Source organism: Micromys minutus (genome assembly GCF_963924665.1).
Source record: "Micromys minutus genome assembly, chromosome: 9".
NCBI classification, from domain to species: domain Eukaryota; kingdom Metazoa; phylum Chordata; class Mammalia; order Rodentia; family Muridae; genus Micromys; species Micromys minutus.
The window spans coordinates 57,317,173-57,341,402 of record NC_137978.1 but is presented as its reverse complement, the minus strand read 5'-3'; the positions used below and the strand labels follow the sequence as shown (position 1 = coordinate 57,341,402).

At 48.4% G+C, this 24,230-nt stretch overlaps 1 protein-coding gene across 3 annotated transcripts in view; it reads right to left on the bottom strand.

Annotated features, from left to right (window-relative positions):
- Nucleotides 1–22,795: 22,795 nt before the first annotated feature.
- The window catches only part of DHRS3 (dehydrogenase/reductase 3), a 34,631-nt gene continuing 33,196 nt past the window's right edge, over nucleotides 22,796–24,230 (bottom strand). For 2 of the 3 annotated variants that reach the window (XM_080921017.1, XM_080921018.1), the window contains one exon: nucleotides 22,796–23,290. In XM_080921017.1, coding sequence (XP_080777143.1) covers nucleotides 23,206–23,290 — 85 coding nt within the window. In that variant the 3' untranslated portion in view covers nucleotides 22,796–23,205. The remainder of the gene's footprint in view (nucleotides 23,291–24,230) is intronic. The other variant, XR_013975125.1, reaches the window with a different exon arrangement.

The window sequence follows — 24,230 nt, the reverse complement described above, 5'->3', positions numbered from 1 at the left end:
CAACTAATGTAATCAAGACAACTCCCCACAGAATACTCACTGGCCAACCTGTTCTAGGCAGTTCTACACTGAGACTCTCCTTTCAAGTGATTCTAGGTTGGGTCAATTGACAATTAGAACTATCCATCTTGAGAAGCAAATGCTCTCATCTCTCTCGATGCCCTCTGACCTTCTGTCACTGTCTCCTATTGGCTGAGGATAACTGGAAGCCAGGTGCCCAGTGATCCAATATCTGGAAACCAGTCACATTATCAAGTGAGAAAAAGAATGGAGATCAGAAGGCATATGGACCCCGTGTCCCAAATCTCAGTGTTTCCCCACAACCGCCCATGGGAAGGTAGGGGAAGGTAGAGCCACAAGGTGGCCAGAACCTGGGTCTATAACACCCTAACTGGAGGAAGGTTTCCAGCTAAGCAGGAGCTGGCATCTGGTTTAAGAGAGTTGTAAACCACATTCATGTTAGAGTTACTACATGTGTGGCTTTTTACTTAGCAACCCGACTCTGCATATCCACAGAACAGGGCAGCACATTTCATCTCTACAGCATTGTTGAGAGACTTCAACCAGGTAGAATTTGCTTCCGACCATGCTTGAAAATATCACAGATCCCTAAGCAATGGCAGCAATTATTATTATTGCTTAGTATTTGAAAGGAATTCAAAATCATGACATTTTTATTTTCTTTTCATGTGTATGTGTGGCTTGCATGCATAAGTGTACATGTGTGGGTGTACATAGTGTGTGTGTGGGGTAGGTACATGTGTGTGTGGCTACATGGAGAGGTCTAAGGTTAACATTGGGAACCTTCCTAGATCGCTTTAGTGGGAGAACAGATCGACTATGAGGAATATGTACAGAAGGAAGTACAGCATCCCTACCACCAGCCCCATCCTTCTGAAAGTGTGGTCTCTAGGCATCGAGCTCATGTCAAATGTCTCCACAAGAATTCACAGTGTGACAAGCGGGCCTCAAGAAGGCCCTCGGGGACACTGTGTCCAGGCCAGAGCCTGACTCTCTACGGGACAGGACGGAGGTAATGCTGCATTCACTAGGCTTACAACCTTCCACTTTTGTGTTTCAGAAGCTGAAGGCACTCACTGGCTATTGTCTGGTTACCCTGGGGACAGGACTCAGGACAGAGCGAGGCTCCCAGAGAATGTGGAGAGGAGAGGTAGGCCCCACCTCTTCAGTAGTGAACCCAGCCTTCCCAGTGATGCTACAAAATTAATAGGTATGTGCCTGAGCCCAGTGGCCACTCCCCACCCCTGGGTGGCCCCCTACCCACAAGGCCATGGCTTCTCCACCAGCTAATCGCAAAGAGCAGGAGGTGCTTTGAGATTCAGAAGAGGTAATCAGATGGCCTATGTCGCCAGGGAGGCTATCAAGTAGCAACAGATACCTAGCCATAAGCCTCAGACCAGGCCAGGGCATGGTGTTCCCTGCTTTGAAGGACTGGCCCCAAACCCCACCCCCATGCAGAACAGACCATCCTCAGCTTTGCAATGTTGCAACCAGATGCAGGCTGCTGGCCTGGCCGGCCCGATGGAATGTACTGTTGGCTCTCTCTCTCTTTCTCAGGGAGTCTGCATCCTGCCCCTTGGGGAGAGGCTGAGCTCACCAGCTTTCTCCATTCCTCTTCTTGATTGGCACTTTAATGAGGGCAGAAGGGGCTGACCCCCTGCCAAGGGGCCAGTTCATGCCCCGTTTATCTCACAGCCCGAGTCAGACTAAAACAACACTGCAGGCCTAGCCGCCAGGAGCCTGGGGGCCTGCCGCCCCCACCCTGGGTGATGGATTGAGTGACCACAGTGAGCTGGCAGCTGAAGTGTGTGGTGGCCGCACCTTCCTGTCAGTGTGCAACAAAGGAGCCTGGCCCCACCGGCTGGCTGGCCAAACTGCTTTCCTCCTTGGGGCAGCTCCAGGAGCTTGGCCTTCCTCCCTGCTTCCTGAACACCAGTGCCAAACTTTTAGAGACAGGTCTAGGGACGAACCTGATGTACTCTGGAACCATTTGGGGTCCTGGGGACAATGCCTGGAATGGGGCCTTCTGAGGTTTCAAGCTTGGCTGACCAATAAGGACTTCTTCATTTTAGGTTCCAAGTATCACGGTCCAAGATGGACTTTTCTCAGCTGATTCTCCATATCATATGCATCTGACCAGCTCTGAGCCCACTCACTGGGGGAGTCCAGCCAGGCCTTCCATTTGCTGTGCAGCTGTGAGTTAATTTATCAACCTTACTGAACATTTGAGTCTTTTTCCCTAAAAGGCTTATATTTGGTATCCCCCTCATTGTTTTTTGTTTTTGTTTTTGTTTTTGTTTTTTAATGAGGCAAAGCCAGTACTGTCAGAACACAAGTTCCTATAAACCAGGTCTCAGTTTACCTGATTAGCAATGACTATATCTCAAGCACCCACCCCACTCTTCTCTCTCTCCCTCTCTCTCTCTCTTTCTCACCCCCCACCACGCACACACACACACACACACACACACACACACACACACACACACACACTCATGCTATGGCACACATGTGGAAGTGAGAGAACAAGTTACAGAAGCTACTTCTCTCTATTTACAATATAGGTTCCAGGGGATCAAACTTGGGTCCTCAGAGCCAGCAGCAGACACTGTCACTTACTGAGCCATCTTACTGACTCCTTTGATTGACTTTCTGAGGAAGAACCAGGAGTTGTCACACTCTCTCCACTGGTACCCTATCCTAATGGCTTCCGGAGGAAGCTCGCTTTACACATGGGGAAACTGAGTCTCAAGGTTGTCCATTTGCCCAGTGTAGTGCAGAGTAGAAAGCTGTTCTCACCAGACCACAAACATCTTCCCAAGGTTCTGGGTGACAGGTTAGAATTTCCCTCTGGAAAAAAAGTGGACAACCCCAAGGCCCCCCACAGACAAGGAGCTATAGCAAGGCTTGTGACATTTTTCTGGGCCACTTGGAGTAGTCAAGATGCCAAGCTTTCTCATGGCCCTGCTGATGACAACAAGTGAACTTGAACTCTAAGCTATTCCCCAGACCTCACAGAAAGCAGGGGCCACAGAGGGAAAGATGCTGCCTGCTTCAGCTAAGGGGTATTGCCATATCTTCTCCTCTGCTTCAAGGTTCCCTGGGGCTTTACACCAAGAATAGGGCAGTCTCAAAAGGCCTAGTTGTTTGGTTCCTTGGAGCTTCATCTATAAACCCAGACCTCCCTGGAGTGGGAGGGAACCATTCTCCACTTGGAGGAGATATCACCTCCCTGTGAACTCCCAAAGGGCAGGAGGCCAAGTCCCAGCCAAGGTCAGAGGAAGTGACAGACCGTAATGGGACTCTGTGTGGTTCTTCTGGTCCTTGGTGCAGGCCCTCCAACTCAGGGATCTGCCTTTCAGCAATGATACCCTTCACACTGGACAAAAGATGACAGACGTGAACAAGGCAAGGTAGATGGGGTCTCAGAGGGTGGGTTGAACCCCAAACTCTGAGCCAACAGACAAAAGTAGACTTTGGACCTTTATTAGGCCCATGAGGCCTAGTGCCCAACCACAAATCTGTGGAGTAGCCTTAAAACTTTCCCCAGTCATTCCTTCCTATCTTTCAGCCCCAAGTCAGCCCTAGGACCCTTTTGTCATGGGACCTTTTGGAAAAACTCTCCCTCACTGGCCCTGCTCTCAGAAGACCCCCCCCCCCTGTCAACCTCCCTAGACAAAATAAGCCATGTTCCATTCTGGGTCAGGCTCTGCTGAACTCCACAGGGCCAGTCCAAGAGGATGCCACCGGTTAACGCCAGGCTGTAATAAGCCAGCTGTGCAGAGCTGCCTCTCCTTGCCTGGGGTCCAAACAGATAGCCAGGCATGTATCTGATGCCTGCAATTGCTATGTTCTTGCAGAGTGCCACCCATGCTGTATGAACACACTCCACCAGCCTGTGTGCAGGGACTGGTATGTTTTATTTACCCTGCAGCCCCCAAACCTAAAAGACTCTTGTTGAATATTTGATCAGTGGATGTGTGTGTGTGTGTGTGTGTGTGTGTGTGTGTGTAATATAACTAGGGGCATCTCTGGGGATGAGTGGGGAATAAACATCAAAAGATAAGCTTTCCAACCTGTATACCAACGGCACAGAACAAGATAAGACCTGTGGGGAAGAGCCAGAGGAAAGATTGTAAGGAGGGAGAGAGGATGAGTGACAAAGGACTGACACATATGACCTCACAGAGACTGTGGCAGCACAAAAATAGCCTGCACAAGTTCAAGCCAGACAGGATACCAGCACTGAAAGAGAGAAGGGGACAGGAGCTCCCATTAACCAAGGAGTTACTTCCAACTGACAACTGTTCACAAAAGAAAACTGGTTTCTCCAATGGAATCTCACTGGGTATACAAACCACACTTATGGGTAGCTTTACACCCAGCAATAGACAACCAAGAAAACACAATATTTTTTGTCACTTTTTTTGTTTGTTTGGTTTTGGTTTTTTGAGACAGGGTTTCTCTGTGTAGACCTGGCTGTCCTGAAACTTGCTCTGTAGACTATGCCTACGAACTCACAGATCTGCCCAGACACTGCCTGGGATTCTGGAATTAGGAATGAGGGCATGTGCCATTATTTATTTATTTGTTTGTTTCTTGGTTTATTATTGTCCTTTGCTTGAGTACAATTTCCAATTTTGTATTTCTATGCGTTTTGTTTTTGTATATCTCTATGTGTGTTTTTCTTGTGTGTGTTTTTTTTCTTTTTTGTTTGCCTATTTGTTTTCTTAAGGGGGGCATGGAGTTGGGTAGGTCTGGAGGTAGAGTATGTGGGAACAGTTGAGAGAGGAGAACTTGTAATCGAAATGTATAAAATTGTTTTCAGTGTGTGTGTGTGTGTGTGTGTGTCCTATATGGTCTTATTATATTGCTAGCTACATATAAAACAAAGCATCCATTCATGGTAGACTTAGCATGTGACTTTGTTTGTAGATCACTTGCTTTGCAAGAGGACCTAAGTTTAAGCCCTAGGTCCTATGTAAAAAGCCAGGCAAGTGGGTGCGCATTTATAACCCCAGCACTGAGAAGTCTTAGCTAGCTAGTCAAGTTGAACTGGTAAGCTCCAGGTCAAGAAGAGATTTTATTCCAAAGGTAGTGGACAATGTTCCTGAGGATTTTCTGACGTTCATGTGCACGATTGCACATATGTACGTGCACACACACTCGCGAGTGCGCGCGCACACACACACACACACACACACTTACGCATGTACACATTAAAAGAAAACAAATAAGAAAATAGACCTATAGGGCCAGTGACAGGGATCAGCAGGTAAAGCACTTGCTGCACAGGCCTGAGGTCCTGGGTTCAACCCAAGTCCACACAAAAGTGGAAGGAGAGCACTGACTCCTGAAAGTTGTCCTTTGACCTCCACTTGCAAATCCTGAGATGGACCGTACAGCAGCATCGGAATAGTAACAGTCGTAACGATAATAAATCGAAAAGGTATGAAAAGAAGAGGATCGTGGCCATGTCCAGGTTTGTGTGCTTTGAGCAGGGTTGTGAGGGCCGTCTGCAGATGTGAAAATGGCACTGGCTCTGAGAATTGGTGGGTGCCTCATATCTGCTTTCATTTCCCCCTTCTTGTCACATCATCTTTTTAATAATGCTGAACACATATTTTAAACAATGAACGCATGGATGGATCATCTACTCCGGGAAGCCCCTGGCCCAGGAGTTGTTGGAAACACAGGAAGCAGAAAGGTCACAATCTATAGGGGGAATCCCACTGTTTGATGATAGATCCAGCTTCAGAGGACATATCCCTCCTTGCTGACCACATGACGTGTTTTTTTTTTTTTTTTATTGTTGAATGTGCACATGTCTATGTGCTCGTGTGTGTGCAGAGGTCAGAGGACAAGCTTAGATGTTGTTCCTTGACTTCTATCTTGCTTGAAACAGGTATCATCTCCTGTTTCGTTTTGTTTTTTTCTGTCTGCTGTGTGTGCCAGGAAAGTTGGCTCCTGAGTCTCCAAAGGTCTCCTGTCACTGCCTCATCTCACAGGACGAGCTCTGGGATTATGCATCCATCCAGCAGCTTCGTTCAGCTTTGGGATGGATTCTGGGGACTTGAACTTAGGTCCTTCTGCTCGCCCAGGAACTGCTTTACCCTCTGATCTGTCTCAGCCTACATGACCCATTTTTTTGGGAAATATCACTCTCCAAAAGATCACACAAGTTTAATGTGAGACTATTTTTCCCTTCCTCCCTTCCTCCATCCTCCCTTCCTCCTGCATTCCTTCCCTCCCCCATCTCTCCCTCCTTTTGTTCAGCAATCATCTGAACAGAGAATTTTCTAAACTGACACATCTTTAATGAGGTAGGCTAGGAAGATGCTTTTGGCTACTATGAGAGGTTAAACACAACTCATTTCAACATTTATTTTGTTGCTGTTTTCAAGTAGCTGATGATGACCTTGAACTTCTGATCTTCCTTCCTCCACTTCCTGAGTGCTGGGGTGAGAGGCACTCACCACACCCCAGTGCTTCAGGCATGCTGGCAGGCATGCTACCAATCTCAATTGGCATGGAGGCTATATGCCTAGCCTTCAACACTCATTTTTAAAGCTAGTGAGTATTCTGTTGAGGCAGAGCTTGGTGATAGGCCACCAGCTGCCTAGTGTAGAAAAGCCTTGGGCTGATGGCCAGCACTGTGAATATCGTCAGAAATGCAGAGCTTAGCTCATGTGAGGACATAAAGGAACAATGGCCGTTTATAAAATCCTAAGGAGAACCCCAGAAATCAGTACTCTCTATCCAGAAGCCACTTGCAACCCTGGCTCCCTGGCAATGACCTATGACTGTCAGATGACAAGCAGATTTCCTCCCAATGGGTCCCATCTCTGGGTTTACAGGATTCTGACCCCTAAGGAGCAGAGAAATAAGAAGGCTAGTTTGTGCTGTCCTGCCCAACTCAGGAACACAACTGGAGCGGCCATGTTTTTTATATATCTCACCCCTGACTAGAGAGGTGGGACGGATGTTTCTTGCTCTCACAGAGGCTTCTCAGAGTCTTCCATCTAGGAACTAGGGACATCAAGAGAAGAAGGGAGAGGAATGTGGGGGTGGACAGGACCTTTCTTTCTACAAAGATCTCAGTCCTGGCAGCACCACAGAGCATCCCTGGGGATGGAAGAAACTTCCAGGCCATGGCTGTAACCAGAGTTCAGGCTTTCACGTACTTCAGTTGTGCTGGCTACATTGGATGTCTTTCACTGTGAAGATGCAGCCAGACACTTCTACTTCCTTCCCAGTCTCAAGCTGTGTCTTCAGGTCTCTTCTTCCATCTATTCTGGGAACCAAGACATCTCAGGCAGTTGTATACTGCCTTTCTCCCCTACCCAGGGAAGGCTGGGGCTGAATGCCCATTTCACAGAAGGCTAAACTACTCTCAGGGTTGGAAATGTCTATGTCACGGTATGCCAGTGGCATAGTGTTCCATCGTGACACCCACCTCCTGAAGGCAGGTCTTCCCTATGGTTGGAAAAGGAGATGAAGCCTAGTCAGAGAGATTCGAGGTGGATGGCAGAACTTTATGCTGAGAAGAAGCCCAAGGGTATAGCCACATCTGTGACTCTGGCTCAGCTCCCACCTCTTACCTGTAGATAAGCAAGATCTGGCCATCTCTTCACTTAGCCCAGGCTACTCTCTTTTTACATAGCCTTGTCATGAGGACTGTAGTCACTCAGCCATGGTCCCCACCACCTGACTCTGATGAATCAACCTGTCATGTCCTCACCAAGCCCAACACTACTTGGCATGTGCCCTGCTGTTGACTATGTCCACATTCACTCACCTCTGCCCCATGCTTCATTTTCCCTCAAAGAGTGAGCAGTGTGCCTCTAACTAGTTCAATAGGCTGCCGGTCAGGGTGCCGGCGTGTGCAGACCCTTTACCACAGCCCAGCCCACTTGGTGCTTTGGAGTCATGCATGTCCTCCAAGAGCCATCATGAATCTAGGCTGGGCAGCCATTGATGATGAGACAGTGAGAGAGAGGATGGTAGACACCTAGGGGTTGGGCCTAGGGCCTCCTTCAGCTCTTCTGAAGACCCTCTCATTACTTCGACCAAAGCACCTGAAACAACTTAAGGAAGCTAGGGTATTCTGTTCATGGTTTTGGGCACAGTCTGCCGTGGTGGCAGAAGTGTGAGGTTCACGGTTTTGGGCACAGTCTGCCGTGGTGGCAGAAGTGTGAGGTTCACGGTTTTGGGCACAGTCTGCCGTGGTGGCAGAAGTGTGAGGTGGCTGGTCACATCACGTCTGCAGTCACGAGTCAGAGAGAGAGGTGCATGCTGGTGCTCAACTCCCATTCTCCTTCCATTCAGTCCTGGGATAATCCTGATGACATTCAGGGTGGGTTGTCCTTACTCAGTTAAACCTTTCTAGAAACATCTTCAGAGACACACCCAGAGTTGTGTTTCCATGGTGATTCTACATACAGTAAAACTGGCAACGACGGTTAACTAGGATGCCTTCCTCCTTCCTTCTTAGGAAGACCCTATAATGCCAGGTTGTCCTGACACACATGCCCTCTTTTGGTTCTGTGACTTTGGTGTCCTGAGAGACCCTTTCTGCCCATAGGCCCTGGTTCAGAGAGACTTACTGTCTGAGGACAAGCCTACTTGTGTAAGAATCCCAGACCTAGGACTATTGTACTTTATCTTAGAGCGGGGCCCTTCCCCTGCTCAGGAAGAAAGTGGGTGGCCTCAGAGGGTGGCGCAGCTGGAAGTAGAGAAGGGCTGGGGTTTGAACTTGGAGTGGCACATATCAAATGAGACAGCCTACCTGTTTCATTTTGGCCCTATTCTGGTGAGAGCAGCTGCCAAAGCCATCCTGCCCACCATGAACTTGGGGGAGGGAGGGAAGCCCTCTAACTAGTTAAGTAAGGCAGCTGCTCCCTCCTGGGGACTTCATTCTCAGACTTTCACCTGGGCCTGTGGGGGCGGGGACTGGGGAAAAGAGGCAGGTGACAATCCCCCCAGGAGAGGTGACAGCCCCGAGGTGGGAGCCGCCACCGCCACCTGAGAGTGGGTGAGAAGCAGGTTAGCTGGGTGAAAAGTTCGCTGCGAGGGGAGCTGTCTGTTTCCTTTGCTTAATTTATCCACTATTTGGCTAACCTCACTCTGAACCCAGGCCCGAGACCCCTTGACTCTCTCCCCCGCCTCCCACTGGGCTCCTGGGCAGACACTATCCCTCAGCCTGCCTGTGGCCAGGCGGGGACACGCTGGCCTTGAAACAGCCTGGGGCCCATGGGCTGCCTGGGGGAGAGGCCTTCTGCCTGGACAGCAGTTATTTATGGCCGAGGTCTTCTCCCGCACCTTTAATAACCAAAATAAAGTTCAGTTGCCATGAGGTCTGGGACCCCAGGGCCAGACATCCACCAAGCTGTACAAGATGTCCCACCCGTCGCCTTCACCAAACACACAACGGCACTGGAGACAGTGACCTTTTCTTCAGGGCCATCTGTCATCCTGGTTAGGGCTGCAGCTGGACACACGGACCTGGTGTCAGACGGAAGGCCAGCCTCCTTCCCGGGCCCTGGGATAGCTTCTGTGACTTCCATCTGTCCTCTGTTGCTCAGAGCATGCCTGGTAGACTCATCTTTACCGAAGAACCTCTTACTCTCTCTCCCTCTCCATTACCCAACCCCCCCCCCGCCTTGTTTTTATTACATTCTATTTATTTACAGTGTGTGGTGAGTGTGTTCGAGCTATAATGGATGTGTGGAGGTCAGAGGACAACCTGTGGGAGTTGGTTTACTTTCTATCATGTAGGATCTGTAGATTGAACTCAGGTAGTCAACCTTGAGAGCTACTGCCTCATCCTAACTCAGCCTGTTGGCCCAGCCCTTGTTCTCTCAAACACATGAGAGGAGGTTGGGTGTAGTCCTTCTTCATCCATCCTATCACAAGCTGAGACACCACCCTAGGTCCCCTCATGATAGACTGAACCCGGATCCCACAGAGATCACTCTGCCACTGTGGCCAATGTGGCCAGCCCAGTACTCAACCTTCCGTGACAGCAAACCTCTGTTGCCAGCTTCACAGAACTGGGGAGAGAGGCACTCAGCGGAAGAGGGCTTGCTTCCTCAGACTGGCCGGTAGCCATATCTGTGGAGAATTTTCTCGATTGCTAATTGGTATGAAGGGGCCTACACCACTGTGGGCAATACCATCTAGGACCTGGGCTGTATAAGAAAGGTAACCATGGGCCAGGGAGCAGTGTCCCTCTGTGCTCACTGCCTCAACTCCTGCCTGAGTCCCTGCCGTGACTCCCTCAGTGACAGGCCATGACCTGAAAGTGTAAGGCAAATGAACCTTTTCCTCCCTGAATTGAGTTTGGTCATGGTGTTTCTCACAGTAACAAACAAGCTAAGACACCTTCCTGTCTCAACTTCATGCAACCATTGGGATCTATCTGACAGCTATGACAGTCACATATTCCCAGTAGAATAAAGATTCATAAAGAACAAATTGTCCTGGCACCTACCACTTCTGGGCCTCAGAGGCCTTCCCTCAGCTCTGGTCTCTGACCTGTGGGTGTACAGATGCATGTGTTCAGAGCACAGCTTGTAGTAAGGAGGACCTCACAGGCATGGGGCACACATCTCTCTGTAGCCGACAACTGATAATAAATAATGTTTTCTCTCTGTGTATGTACAGTATCTGTGTTAATATGTATACACGTATGTGCATGCGTTTGAAGGCCATAGGTCAACATTGGGTGTTGTCTTATGTCACTGGGTTTCTTTGCTGAGAAGAGACAGACCATGAACACAGCTACTCTTCTAAGGAAAACATTTAACTGGGGGGCTGTCTTACAGTTCAGAGGTTTTGTCCATTATCATGATGGCTGCAAGGCAGCGCGCAGGCAGAAATGGTACCGGAGAAGGAACTGAGAGTTCTACATCTGGATGGGTAGGCAGCAGGAAGCAAGTACTGCATGGGGCCAGGCTTGAGCTTCTGAAAATTTCAAAGCTCTCCCTTGAGTGACACACGTCCTCCAGTAAAGCCACGCCTCCTAATGGTACCACCCCCCATGGGCCTATGGGGGCCATCTTCATCCAATCACTTTCCACCATATTTTTGAGACAGGGTTTCTCGCCCAACCAGAAGTATGTTGGTTTGAGGAGGCTGACTAACCAGGGAGCCGCAGGGATCTTCTAGTCTCAGATTCCCCAGCACTGGGATTGACAGCTAAGCCATTGTGGGCAGAGGTCCTCTTGCTGTCCTGCAAGCACCTTGCCCACTGAGCCATCTTTTAAGTCCCCTAAAATGGACTTTTGGGACAAGGATAGCTTTGAACTCACAGTTCTTCTGTAGGAATTAAAGGCATGCACCACCACACCTAACCAGTCATTCTTTTTAATAGCTGCCTGTTATTCCTAATCTGGGTGAACTGAGATTTCTGCTTCTTTCCTTTGCAGTGAGGTGGGAGGTATATCAGTCCTAAACACAGGGCTCAGTCAGGGTCACACGGATGGCTGTAATTCAGATCGCCATGCCAAATATTCCCATCCTTAAAGACTTCTCTTTTCCCCCCTCTAACCATACCAACCCAAAGATAATTACTAGACCTATTTTGAACTTCCTATGAATTGACTCATGCAAAGTGAAGTCTCTTGTCTCTGGTTCCTTTTGCTCAATAATATGTTTGTGAGACTTATCCATATTGATGTGTATGGCAACAACCCACTTATTTTCAATGTTGTGTAATGTTCCACAGAAGGAACTTTAACCAGATAGAAATGTACATAGCTTTCAGTGCCCAACCTTTAATAAACACAATGTGGTCATAACTCTCTTTTTGCAAACCTCTATATGTACCTGAACATTTATCTATAGAGAATCCACATGTCTACTTGTTGACAAAAATAAAAGGTTTCTTTCTATGCTTTTCCGCAGAGATTATTTTTTTCCACTCTGGAAGATCATTCACAAAATTTGTGGAGCCTTCGTTGTCTAGGTGGAGTCAGAACATTCCTATCCTATGGGCAATGGTGAGCTACTGAGGGTTCTAAACAGGAAGCTGCGTATTCAGATCTATATTCTAAAGGACTTCTGAAATGCATGGTGGGGATAAGGCTAAGGATTTGGCTGTAGGAGGGCTGGAGGATTCGGGGAAGAGCAGAGGGAACTTATGAGAGACTAGCCAAGGACAAAGCTCAGAGGACTAGTTCCTACTTCACCAGAGTCCTCAGTCATAGCAGGGTGGTCCTGTCTCAGTACCATTGGGAAGACAGTCTCAGAGGCTCAAGTCTACTGGGACAAACACTACTTTCTTTCCCCAAGAGAGGTCTGCCCTATGGCCACTCTCTGAGTCCTGAGTTCCCTATCTACCAAGGGACTCCAGGCCACCACACAGAGGGGTAGGAAAGGGACCCTATAGGCAAAGGTGTCTGTCTCTCTACTGTCCCTGCACACAGTGATTCATTCTTCCCCATCCAGAAGCAGGGACAGCATCCTCAATCATGACCAACCAACCCAACCATCTTACCCTGCCCTGGGCAGCTGTCTGCCTTTAGTCATCCAGTTGCAGGAGCCTCTTCCTCCCTCAGTCGTCTCAGTCTGGCTCTTAGTGCAGATGAGCCAGGCCACACCCATGATGGCATCCCCATACAATCCCCTTTGGTTTTAGCCATCTTTCAGTCCTGCCCCAGGTCACCTCCCTCTGCTGGTTTTAAAGTTTCCTCACAGCTTTGGAATCTAGAAGGACTTCTCTATGAAACAGTTTTGGTTATGGCTCTTACTCTCTCTGTCTTCTCCTCCAAGACATGGGAGATGCTTCTAAATCCCTCCCAGGGTCTCCAGTGTCAGTATCGTCTAAGTTGCTTTCCATGTGTGGTCATGGTTCTCTCTCCAGCTGTTCTGACCTTTTCCTTCTTCCATGGAGTTCTCCTGCAGCAGAGCCCCTGTCTCTTTGTCTGTCTGTATGTATGTATGTCTCTCTGTGTTTCTCTGTGTCTGTCTGTGTCTGTGTCTGTGTCTGTCTCTGTGTCTGTCTCTGTCTCTGTCTCTGTCTCTGTCTCTCTGTCTCTGTCTCTCTCTCTCTCTTTCTCTCTCTCTCTCTCTCTCTCTCTCTCTCTCTCTCTTTCTCTCTCTCTCTCTCTCTCTCTCTCTCTCTCTCTCTCACACACACACACACACACACACACACACACACATACACAAGTTTGGATGCCTTCTCTCTTTGTACCTGACACACTCCTAGCAGAGGGCCATTTTCAAGCCTGGTCTCTCGGCTCCTAGGAACAAAATTTCAGAAATGATGAGCAAATGAGCAAGATAAATCAGGGCCCTTCTCAGAACTTTTTAACCCCTTCCACCCAGGGACCCCAGTGACCCATAGCTCTCAGAAGACACTGCAGGCCCCAAACAGACTTTTGCCCTGCTATGTAGGGGCAGTTGTTATCAAACAAGGGCAAAAAGCTTTAGAGATTGTGCGGCTTCTGTCTAGGTTGTAGGGAAAGCTGTTCCCACAGCCATTCGTGGACGACTAGAGGCCACATGGAAGTGGGGAGTTAAGGGGAGTCCCTCTCCCTTTCTTCCTCAGGGCAGTGGTGATAGGATGACAGACAGGCTGGGTCTACTGCCAACTGCCACACTGCCAACTGCCCACCAGGATGCTAGCTTACTGCCCATCTTTAGGAGCCTGCCAACTGCCTGTCGCCTTGCTAGCCAACTGCCAGTCAGTCCAAGTCCTGGGAACTCTAGACTGCTTGTTAGGACCTCAGCCAACCGTCACTCCCAAGTCCCAGGGGCAAGTCAGGGGACCCACCACTGGTCATCCTGATGACAGCTACTTTTTGTGCTGCCTAGCATCCTGTCACCCTTTCCTTGGCACAGATCTCAGCATCCCCAACTCTCAGTCTGTGGTCTCTAGTGCTGATTTGTTCTGTGGCTGGAAGGGACAGCCTGTAAGCCTCGGGCTTTGTCTATTGGAGCATCCTCTGACTGCTAGCATTGGTTTATATGTGGACAAGGGACTCAACCCATGATTGCTATAACCAACAAGAATTAAGCCTGGGAAACTTGCATCTTGCTTTTCCCATTGTCCTTACAGGAGTTGGGCAGGATGCTGGGTACATTGTAAGGGCCTCTGGCAATTTACTGAATGGAAGAATCTGCATGAGGTATTTGACTGAAACATTTTTATTTGTTTGTTTGTTTGTTTGTTTGTTTCTTTACTTACATGTGTGCATTCGCACACACACATGCAAATGGCAGAGGAAGATTTGGGGTGCCTTGTTCTATTTCTTTCGGCTTTATTTCCTTGTGATGTCTTGTTGAGAGCTGAGCTAGCTTGGTAGCCAGCAGCCACAAGGAATCCTATTGTTTTTCTCATGCAATCTCACTTGCCCAAGGGTTGCCATAATTAAGGGCATTTAACCACTCATGGGGATTTGAACTTGGGTCCCCATGCTTGCACGACAGTGCTCTTATTAAGCCACCTCCTAAGTCCCATCAAGGTACTAGCTTTGTCTCTGGCCCTTGAGGTGGGAAGGAGAGAAGGGCAGAGAAAAAAATAAGGGAGAAGAGAAGAGAAAAGAAGACAGGACAGGACAGGACAGGACAGGACAAGATAAGAAAGAAAGGAAGAAGTACACTTTACAACTTCCCACGGTGGGAGGCCAGCACACTCTATTCACAAAGTCCCAGAAGCCACCTGATTGTCCTTCCACAGTTGGGCTGTGAGTTGTTTCTGATTCCAACAACGACATGGCTGGCATAGCAGGAAGTGTTCAGGTTGGGCCAGATAAAGTTGCTGGAGAGTCATGACAAGTACTGGTCTTCACACAGATGGCTTCTTCACAAAGACACGAGGCCAGGGATTAAAAGCAGGATTTTATAATGAGACTCTAGTGTTCCAATCCCAACTGTAGCATTGCTTAGACTTGTTTCCTTTCTAAGCATATAATTCTGGTTCAGTCCCACTAGGCACACAGTGACTCATTGCTGTTATTGCAAAGTAAAGAAGAAACACATTTATTAATGGATGCTTAGTAGCGCTCAGTATGTTTAATTCATTATTTGTATTTTTCTTTTGACTTTTTCCCCCAGGAGCCCCACCCTTCAGATGAGAAACCGGAGCTTCGAAAGGTTAAGTTCAGGTTAAGGTGAAGCTCATGGTCTCACGGAGCCAAGACTCAGCCAGGTATGGATGGCTTCAAGTTCCAGACCCACCCCTCCCCTGTGTCCTTCCTGGCTCTCAGCAGATCTGGATGGACAGCCAAGCTGACTTCTCTTTATTTCAGCATCTCACACAGAGCAGACAGCAGGGCAGTAAATCTAACATGGTAAAAAAGGGTGGACTGGGCTATATCCTTGCCAGCCCATGCCCAGTAAGAAGACAAGGCATTAGGACCCCAGAGTGGCACTTGAGGTAACTCACACTCACATGTGGTGGAACAGCTCACAAAGCCCAAGCCCATCCTGCCTCTCCCAGTCTGGGGTTTTGCCCAGATCCAAGTCACCTTCCCAGGCAGGATCCAATTACAACCCTGCAGCAGCCTGGGATTGAGCACAGCATGTGTCTTCTTCAACTGCTTATTTCCTTTTGTCTTGTGAGTCTTAAAAAATGAAAGGAATGATAAGGATTTGGTGGGGGGGGGGGGTGCTAGAAAATTCTGCAGATACTGGGTGTCTCACCAGGAGGGAGGCATGGATGCCTCAGCACTGTGAGACCTTTTAGAGGATTAGAGATCTTAGCCCTGGAACCCAGAGGCTCAAGCTCCTGGATCTGCTAACCACTTAGGGAAAAGGCTAGTAAAACTTCCTGGCCCTCAGTTTCCACAGCTAGCAGAAAACAGTGCTAACTCTCTATTGTGTGTATGTGTGTGTGTGTGTGTGTGTGTGTGTGTGTGTGAGTGTGTGTGTGTGTGTTATGACAGGGCCTCTCTGCATAACTCTGGCTGTCCTAGAACTTACTATGTGGGTCAGGCTGACCTTGAATTTATAGAGATCTGCCTGCTTCTGCCTCCTGAGAGCTGGGATTAAACGAATGCACCACCACACCCAGCAGGTGTGGACTTTTGAAACCTCTTGGTGTCACACACCTCATAATTCTTCTCAAACAGTTCCATTAGCCGGGGAACAAGTGTTGAAACATCTGAGCCTATGGGGGTCCATTCTTATTTAAACTGCCACACAACCCGGAGTTGTTGCAAAAAAGAAACAAGTGGCCTGAAGACCAAAATATCCCAATCAGGGTGACTCAGCTCTGACATTTCATAGAGCCCAGGGGTTATTTTTGGTTGTCACACTGTGAAAGGCAGTAGGTGAAGACAGAGGTGCTGTCAGGTGTCCTATAGAGCTCAGGACAACTCTGCCAGTGACCCTTGTCCACAGTGTCAGGAATACTGGGACTTGAATACAAGGAATAATGTCTTGAACATTTACTGTGGCTTTTCTTGCTCAGGGGCTTCACTTGGACATAGACGCTGGTTCCCTATGCAGCCATAGTCGAAGAGTCTATGTATGCAGACAGCTGGGTTGTGCCAGATGCTCTGCCCCCATAGAGTGTCTGGTCTCAAGGAGGCAAGGACAGCATCCTGCAGACATTGTCCTCAAATATCCATCGACTTTGATGATGGATGGGCAAACTTTGATCTGGTCATATAATGGAAGGTTATTTTGGAAGGGTCCATTGTTTGCTGAAGAAATGATACCCCAGACTCAAATAATATGCAAAAGCAGGGAGCATTGTATTCTGCAGAGACTTGCATGAGGCTCGTGGGGGGAAGGTGGGGGAGTCCTTCATTCCAAAACTGAGAGATAACAAATTGAACTCACAGGTTAGAGTTGAAGCATTTTAGGAGATTCTGAGATAGGTGACCTATCTCTTACTCCATGTCTAAGGACATTCCATTCAGTAATAGGCATGGGGGCTGGAAATTGTTACTGAGGAAGTCTCTGTTAGGCAGCCTTTATCTTACTCCTTTTCTAAGGACATTCTATTACTGGGGCATGGGGATTGGAACCTGTTACTGGGGAGGTCTGGAAACTTGCTGACCCACTGTCCTTGCTTTGGGCTACGTGACTGGGCACTTTCTAGTTTCTGACTAGTTGCCTGAAGCCTGTTTTTTTTTTCTTAGGCCTAGTCTCCTAGCCCACAAATTTGAAACCTGTCTTGGGGTCAGCCTGTCTCAATTTGACTGTCATAAGGAAGGAGGATTCTTTGGCATCTTCCTTTCCTATTTGTGTCTGTAGGTCTGTATTCATTTCTCTTTCTTGCCTTATTACTTGGCTGACAACTCAAGCCCTATATGGAATGGAAGTGGAACGAGAAGACACCTTTCCGTGCTCATCTTAGGGGACCACTCTCAGTTCTTCCTCATTTACTATAATGTTACCTAGAGGTTTTCTGTATCCAGACTTCATACTGAATGAGCTTCATGCTACCCTTTGTCTCTTTCGACTTTGACTGTGAAGGGATGTCGAATTTTATCAGACCTCTTCAGCATCTATTGAGAAGATCATGCAATTTTTTTAAAAAATCTTGATTCTGTCTATATACTGGTTTTTGGGTTTTTTTATAAATATTTTATTTTTATAATTATGTAAATGTGTGTGTCTGGATTTGTGTGAGTCAAGGTGCCCACAAAAAACAGTTTTGAAAAATATCTTACACACCATTGGATGACAGAGCTTAATGAATTTGACTCTTATCTCAATAATGCTCCATGATGTGTACTGACCAGACAGCCTCCAGGGTCAGGACAGGCCACCTGGTGCCAGTGTGATGGCTATTCTTGGATGTCAACTTGACTACATCTGGTATTAACTAAAACGCAAGTAGTTGGGTACACCTGTGAGTGATTTTTTTTTTTTCTTAACTAAACAATTTGAAGTGGGAATAATTTAATCCAAAATTTTTTTTGAGGAGAGAATATCCATCTTTAATCTGGGCCACACCTTCTGGTGACAGACTATGACATGAAAGGAAAGAGCTCTCTGTCCTTTGCCTGCTTGCCCTCATCCTTGCTAGTAAGCCCATCCCTTCATTGGCATTAAAGCCTACTTCTTCAGACCAGCTGAGGTGTCCAGCCCCATGGACTAGACAGCTACTGGATCTTGGCCCTTCCATTGGTAGACTAACTGGACCTCAGCCTGTAAGTAATTCTAATAAATCTTATATATGTATATGGATGTGTATACGTATACGTATATGTATATGATGTATATGTATATGATGTATATGTATATGTGTATGTATATGCTATATATGTACATGCACATGTGTATTCACACACATCTTTCTGTTTCTCTACAGAACCCTGATACAGCATTTGCTGCCATTTGCAATACCTCTATGATGACCTTGCTGCTCAAACTTTCGGTCCACCCCGGGCATCTCCCATTTGGAGAGCAGTATCCCAGCAGGACAATAACTGTTACTCTTACCTGTGCCTTCTAACAGGTCATCTTTAGTTGTTTTTTTTTCCCCAAGACACAGGGAGCTGTGTCAAAGGGCTTCTCAGAGCCAAGGATGGTGGAATAGTACTCACTGGGCACAGAAGGGCTGCACCCTGCTTTCTAGGAAGCAACTTCTGTCCTTCTGGGGACACCACAACTGTCCTCCCTTGAGATCTCTCCTCACCCCCATGCCATTGCATGTGAGGGGGGTCTTCTGAGCCTTAGATTTTCATACTATGGTCAGACCAAGCCACAAAATATGTCACTACCACAGGCCAGGCCATAGCATCGATCCAGGTACTTTGAGGGGCTGTCAGTTTGTTTCTGGGGCTATGAGAAACACAAATACCAGGCCATCCCTTTAGCTTCACTGTGCCTTCGCTAGCTCAGTTTACACTGGATAGTCACCCAGCCAAGACACAGGAGGGCAAGGGGGAGATGCTATTACAACCTGAGCCAAGATTGAACCCAGCATTATGGATTCCTTCCTGTAACGGTAAACATTAGTTGCTATCAAGGCAGAATCTAAAATGTCCTGGAAGGAAGGCCCCTGAGCATGCCTTCAGGAAATTGTTCAATATGAGAAAAGAATTTTAATTGTGGGCAGGACCACTCCCTAAATAGGAGATTCTGATCTGTCTGAAATTGAGGGCGAGCTTAGCCCTACCATGCATGGATTCATGGCTCTGATTGTAGCCATACATGACTAGCTTACTTCAGGCTCCATCTTCCTCAGCGTCCCCACCTTGATGGACTGTCTGTCCCTTGAACTGTGAGCCAAAGTAAACCCTTTCTCCCTTAAGTTGCTTTCATCGAGGTTTTATTATAGCAATGGGAAAGGGGCCTCTCACTTCCTGTGGGGCTATTTGGCTTCATGGTGGTCTTGAGAGCTGGGAAATTTGGGGTGGGCATCTGAGCCCTGGCTCAGCTCTGAGGGGTGGGGCTGAGAGGTAGAGAGTGGGAGCTTTGAGCAGATGAGAACAGTGGCTCTGGGATGTGAAGAGCTGTGTTAATACCTCTCTACATCCAGGTGGACGCAGGTGTGTTTTAAAATATTTTACACTGATCCATCTATTGTGTGTGTGTGTGTGTGTGTGTGTGTGTGTGTGTGTGTGTGTGTAGGGATACATGTGGAGGTCAGAGAATAATCTAAGGACACTGGTTCTCTCCTTCTACTATGTGGACATCAGGGATCTAACTCAGGTTGTCTGGGTAGACAGTAAGTGCCTTTATCTGCGGAACTATGTGTCTGGTTCCTAATCAATATATTTGTTTGTTTGTTTGTGGTTTTGATACAGGTTCTCAAGTTGAATCCCAGACTGGCTTTTAGTTCCTTGTGTAGCTGAGGATAGCCTTGAACTTTTTGATTCTTCTGTCTCCATCTCCCAAGTGCTAGAAATAAAAGCACACAGCACACTTGGATTTTGCGGTATTGGGGATCAAACCCAGAGCTAGAGAAGCACTCTACAAACTGAGCTCTACTCCAAGCCCCAAGGAATGTTTGGGAACTTGGTGAGATTTGTCTGGGAGCAGTTCCAGCCCTTCCTTCTGCGTCAGCGGATATTTGTCGCCTTTGGCTTTGCCTGAAGCCAGGAGTGTGCGTAGAGAAGCCCTCTCCGCTTACTTCAGTCCCATACCACTGAGCGTCAGAAAGACATTCTTCAGGGGAGGAGTTGTATTTGGGCCACAGCCTCCTTTCTCCTTTCCCAGCCACAAGAGCTGTTCTTTGAGGACTTCAGCTCCTGTTCCTTGTGGCCTGGGTTCTCTTTGTTTGTTTGTCTTTCACAAAGGTGAAAGCAGCCTTCTGTGGGATGGAGCTCTCTGGTAGGAGGGGTAGGGGTTTAACAGTGACCTCTGGAGTTAACCTTGGAGCTTTCTGTTCTGTCCCTTTAGACATCAGCTTATTCCTGGGAGAGTTGGTTTCTCAAAGAATTTGGTCTCTGGGAGCTACTGGTGACCACAGGACTGAATTCCTGACCACTGGTCCAGCCAGACAGCCTGCTCCCTGGATCTGCGCCAGACAGGGCTGAGGTCTGATGCCTCCCTGGGCTTGGCACCCACCCCCAATCTGCTTCTCTTTGGGGCTTGGGAGGAACCTCCACCCTGGCAACTGGGTCATTTCCCAGGACCCAAGGTTTCTTTGCAGGGTTGGCACAGCCTGTTTTGCCCCTCAGGGGGTTGGCGCTTGTCACTCTCCTTCACTTGGACAAGCAAAGGGACAGAATTAGCTCTTCACTCTCACTCTTGAAGCTCTCCAGGCAGTCAAATCATTCCAGGGAGGGACCAGAGAGGCCTCCTGGGAATCTGCCCAAGGCCTTTTCTCTGGTTTCTCTTGGAAGCAATCCAAAAAAAGAAAAAAAGAAAAAAAAAAAAAAAGAAACCAAAAAGTGGGGTCCTGGTTTATGTGTGTGTGTAGGGGAACCAGGCTCCATCCTTCTACCAGTAGAAACCATTAGCATTCTGGGAAACCAGGGTATCCAGTTTCTGTAGCTAAGGTAGTGATCATGCTTGGTGGGCTCTGGGGAAGGCTCTCTGGGCCTTGCTTATCCCAGCATCCCAGTATATTCCTTTGGGATTCTTACTACATTTCCCAGTTTATAGGCCAAATGCAATGTCATGGACACCCTAATAAATTAAAGCATCTCCATAAGGTCAGCCTGCAGGCCATGACACAGAAACACCTCAGCTGCTTAGAGGTGGTCAGGAGAACCGGGGCTCAGCCGACAGGACACCCCCCCCCCATGCACACACCTTGCCCCACTCATTTCTTCCTGTCCACCAAGATGGACCCACCCCAGCCTCTCTCCTAGAAGAGCCAGCCACAGGCACTTGCCTTGGGAGATTTCTAGACACCATAGAGAACTGAGCTGCACTAACAGCCCCCGTACACACTGGAGACACCTGTCCTCAAGGACCAAAGTGCAGATGCCATAGATAGTTCGGACTTGACTCCTTGTTGTTTGTCATTATCTGGGGTCACAGAAAACCAGGGGTCAGAGCTGTGTTCAAATCCTGGACCTGGACAAGCCCACACCCTGCTCTGAACTCATCTTGTCATCCATGAAGTGAGCCTCCAAATTCTCCCTTCGGAAGGGTGTTTGGAAGTGAGCCAGGCATTTGCCTCTGTAGGGATTGCTCAGCACCAGCATGGTCTCCAGGGCTACCATATCCTTGAGTTGGCTTCAATGCTAATTTTTCCTCATGAAGTCTTCTTCCAAGGCTTGGCAGCCCACCTGATCTTTGGCAGGTATGATCCCATGACTGAATTTGGCCACTGAGATGGGAACGAAAGTGACATATATTATTTCCAGGGAGACCTCATCTTGGATAGTGGCTTCCCAGAGGGAAGCCAGTCTCATGAATAAAGTTGAGGTTGCAAGGTGGACCCTTTTCCTGTAGGAAGCCGTGGTGCTCTGGGGGGTCGAATCTGGCTGACACCCACCACCAAGTGGTAAGACTGTGATCACTCTGAGCTGTTTTTGTTTGTTTGTTTTCTCCACTGGCTGAAGGGAGAGTCGACAGCTGATACAGTGCAAACACTAGGTCTTAGGCTGGCAGTACCCCAACAGTGTTCTACAAACAGTGGGTGCCTGGTATTTCCCTTGCAGACCAGCCTGCTTTCATTCGGGTTATCTCATCCTCCTTGCTATGAGGTGCTCAGGTCTGCATGGCCTTTGTGCAGCTTCCAAGGGAGCCCCTCGCTAAGTCAGAGGCCTGCGACCCTCTCCTCCATCTGGAGGAACTCCTGCCTAGTCCCTGCCACCCACATGCAAAAGCTGTATCCACTGATGCCATTTCTAGCAGGTCACATTGCTCCCTGCTCCGCACAGACTACAGTGACACTTACTGAATTTTCTCAGCATGAAAGTCACACCAGAGACCTACAGGCACCTCTACCCTTGACTGAGACCATGCCAGCTCCTTCCATTCTCTGGGTTTTCTGTTTCCCACAATTATATGTGCGGTTGGGGCTGTAATACCTCCACAGTGCTGGACCTCCATGACGAACTGTCATTGTTTCTGGTGACCCACAATGAATGCCATCTTTTGTTAGTGTCATCTTGGCTTCTTCATGTAGGGTAGGCAGCAAGTGCTCAGTGGAGTCTGACTTTACTTTTATATTGGTGGCCCAGTGGGACAAGGGAAGGACAGCTCTTGGGGATCCAACCAGAGAAGCCACATGTCTGGACAGCCTGGCCATACCTCCTCCCCCCCTTCTTGGACTGGGCTGCAGTTCTTCTCCTGTTCTCTGTAGACCCCAAGGCAGACCCCTTCTCTCTCAAAAGATGGGGCTTTGTGGTTGGGACAGGCTTCTTTCCAGTTGCCTCCCTCCCAAGCATGTGAACAAAAGAAGATGTGAAAGCCACCACTTTATTTTGCATTCCTGCCGTGTAACCAGTTTGCGTGAGCTGGGAATGAGAGGGTTTTGGAGGGAAAGGCAGAGCGTCTGGGGGAAGACTCTCCTGGAAATAGTAGATGCACATGGCTCAGGCGGATTAGGCTGGAGAAGCAATTTCACGATAAACCCTACAGAATGAGAAATATACAAGTTGTTGGGTGGCTGCTGGCTTCTTGCCTCCCCATGGGGGTCAGAGTTACACCCATCAGTCCTGCACAGAGGTCCTGGAGTTGACCTGGGGAGCTGCAAAATCTTCCCTGGGGACAAGAACAGTCCTGCTCACCCAGCAGATGTGCCAACGCACAGGCACATGAGTGTGTGCCCAGTGGCTGTGGCTCCTCCTCAGGTGGTGTGTTTTCCTCCTGCCTCTATGTCCGGCCCTTAAAGGTGTTCATACAGGTGTAAGTCCCCGAGAACCTGTGGATCTCCTCCAGTGCAGCCTGTGGGAGTATGCTGAGGGGAGAGGAGGGGTTGGTCAGTGGTGGCAGTGACAAAGAGTAATAGACAACTGGCCCCCCTTAAAAATATCCTCTGAACCCTGAGAATTAGCACTTTCACTAGGTAAAGGGCGAAGCATAGGAACAGACAGGGCTGTACCGTCAGCATCCAAGGTGCACTGTCCCTTCCAAGATGCAAGCTGAAACTTGACTGTCTTTATGGTGAGACAGAAGTGACTGGGTCATGAGGGGATCTACCCAGCCACGGATTAATGGACAATCTGAAAGGTGGCTTTATTGCTGAAGTAAGCTCTCTGGTCATACTTGTTCTGGCCTGTATGGGGAACTGTCCATCACGTCATGAGGCAGCAGGAAGGTCCTTGTCAGACGCTATACCATACCAGAACCCGAATATGCACACGTATTGTGGGCTGTCTGATGTGGGTGCTGGGAACTGAATTCTGCAAGAACAGCAAGTGCTCTTAACCGCTGGCCATCTCTCCAGCCCTCTTTTAAAGAAACCAATCTGTCTGTCTCTGCATATGTATGAGTGCACATATGGAGGTCAGATATAGGTGTTGGGGATCAAACTCAGATCATCCCCATGCTTACACACCAAGCACATTGCCATCTATACCATCTACCCAGCCTGGTATCTGCTCCAGTAGAGGACCTCTCGGGCAGTCAAGAGAACAATCTTAGATGGAAAGTCAGGGTATGCTGGGATGTTCCAAGTGCCCTCTCCCATGTTCTCCACTCTCCACCTTCTGCCTACACAAAGGCTAGTCAGAGTGGAAGACAAAGAGCCAGCTGCCACTGTTCCCTTGGTGTCAATGTTCCACGTCACATAGCCAATGGCTTGGCTTTCCTGGGAGTCGATTTCTGGTCACAACAGGGTGAGCCTAGAACAAAGTGGCTGTACTTCCTGACAAATGGGGGCCAGAGGCCTTACTGCA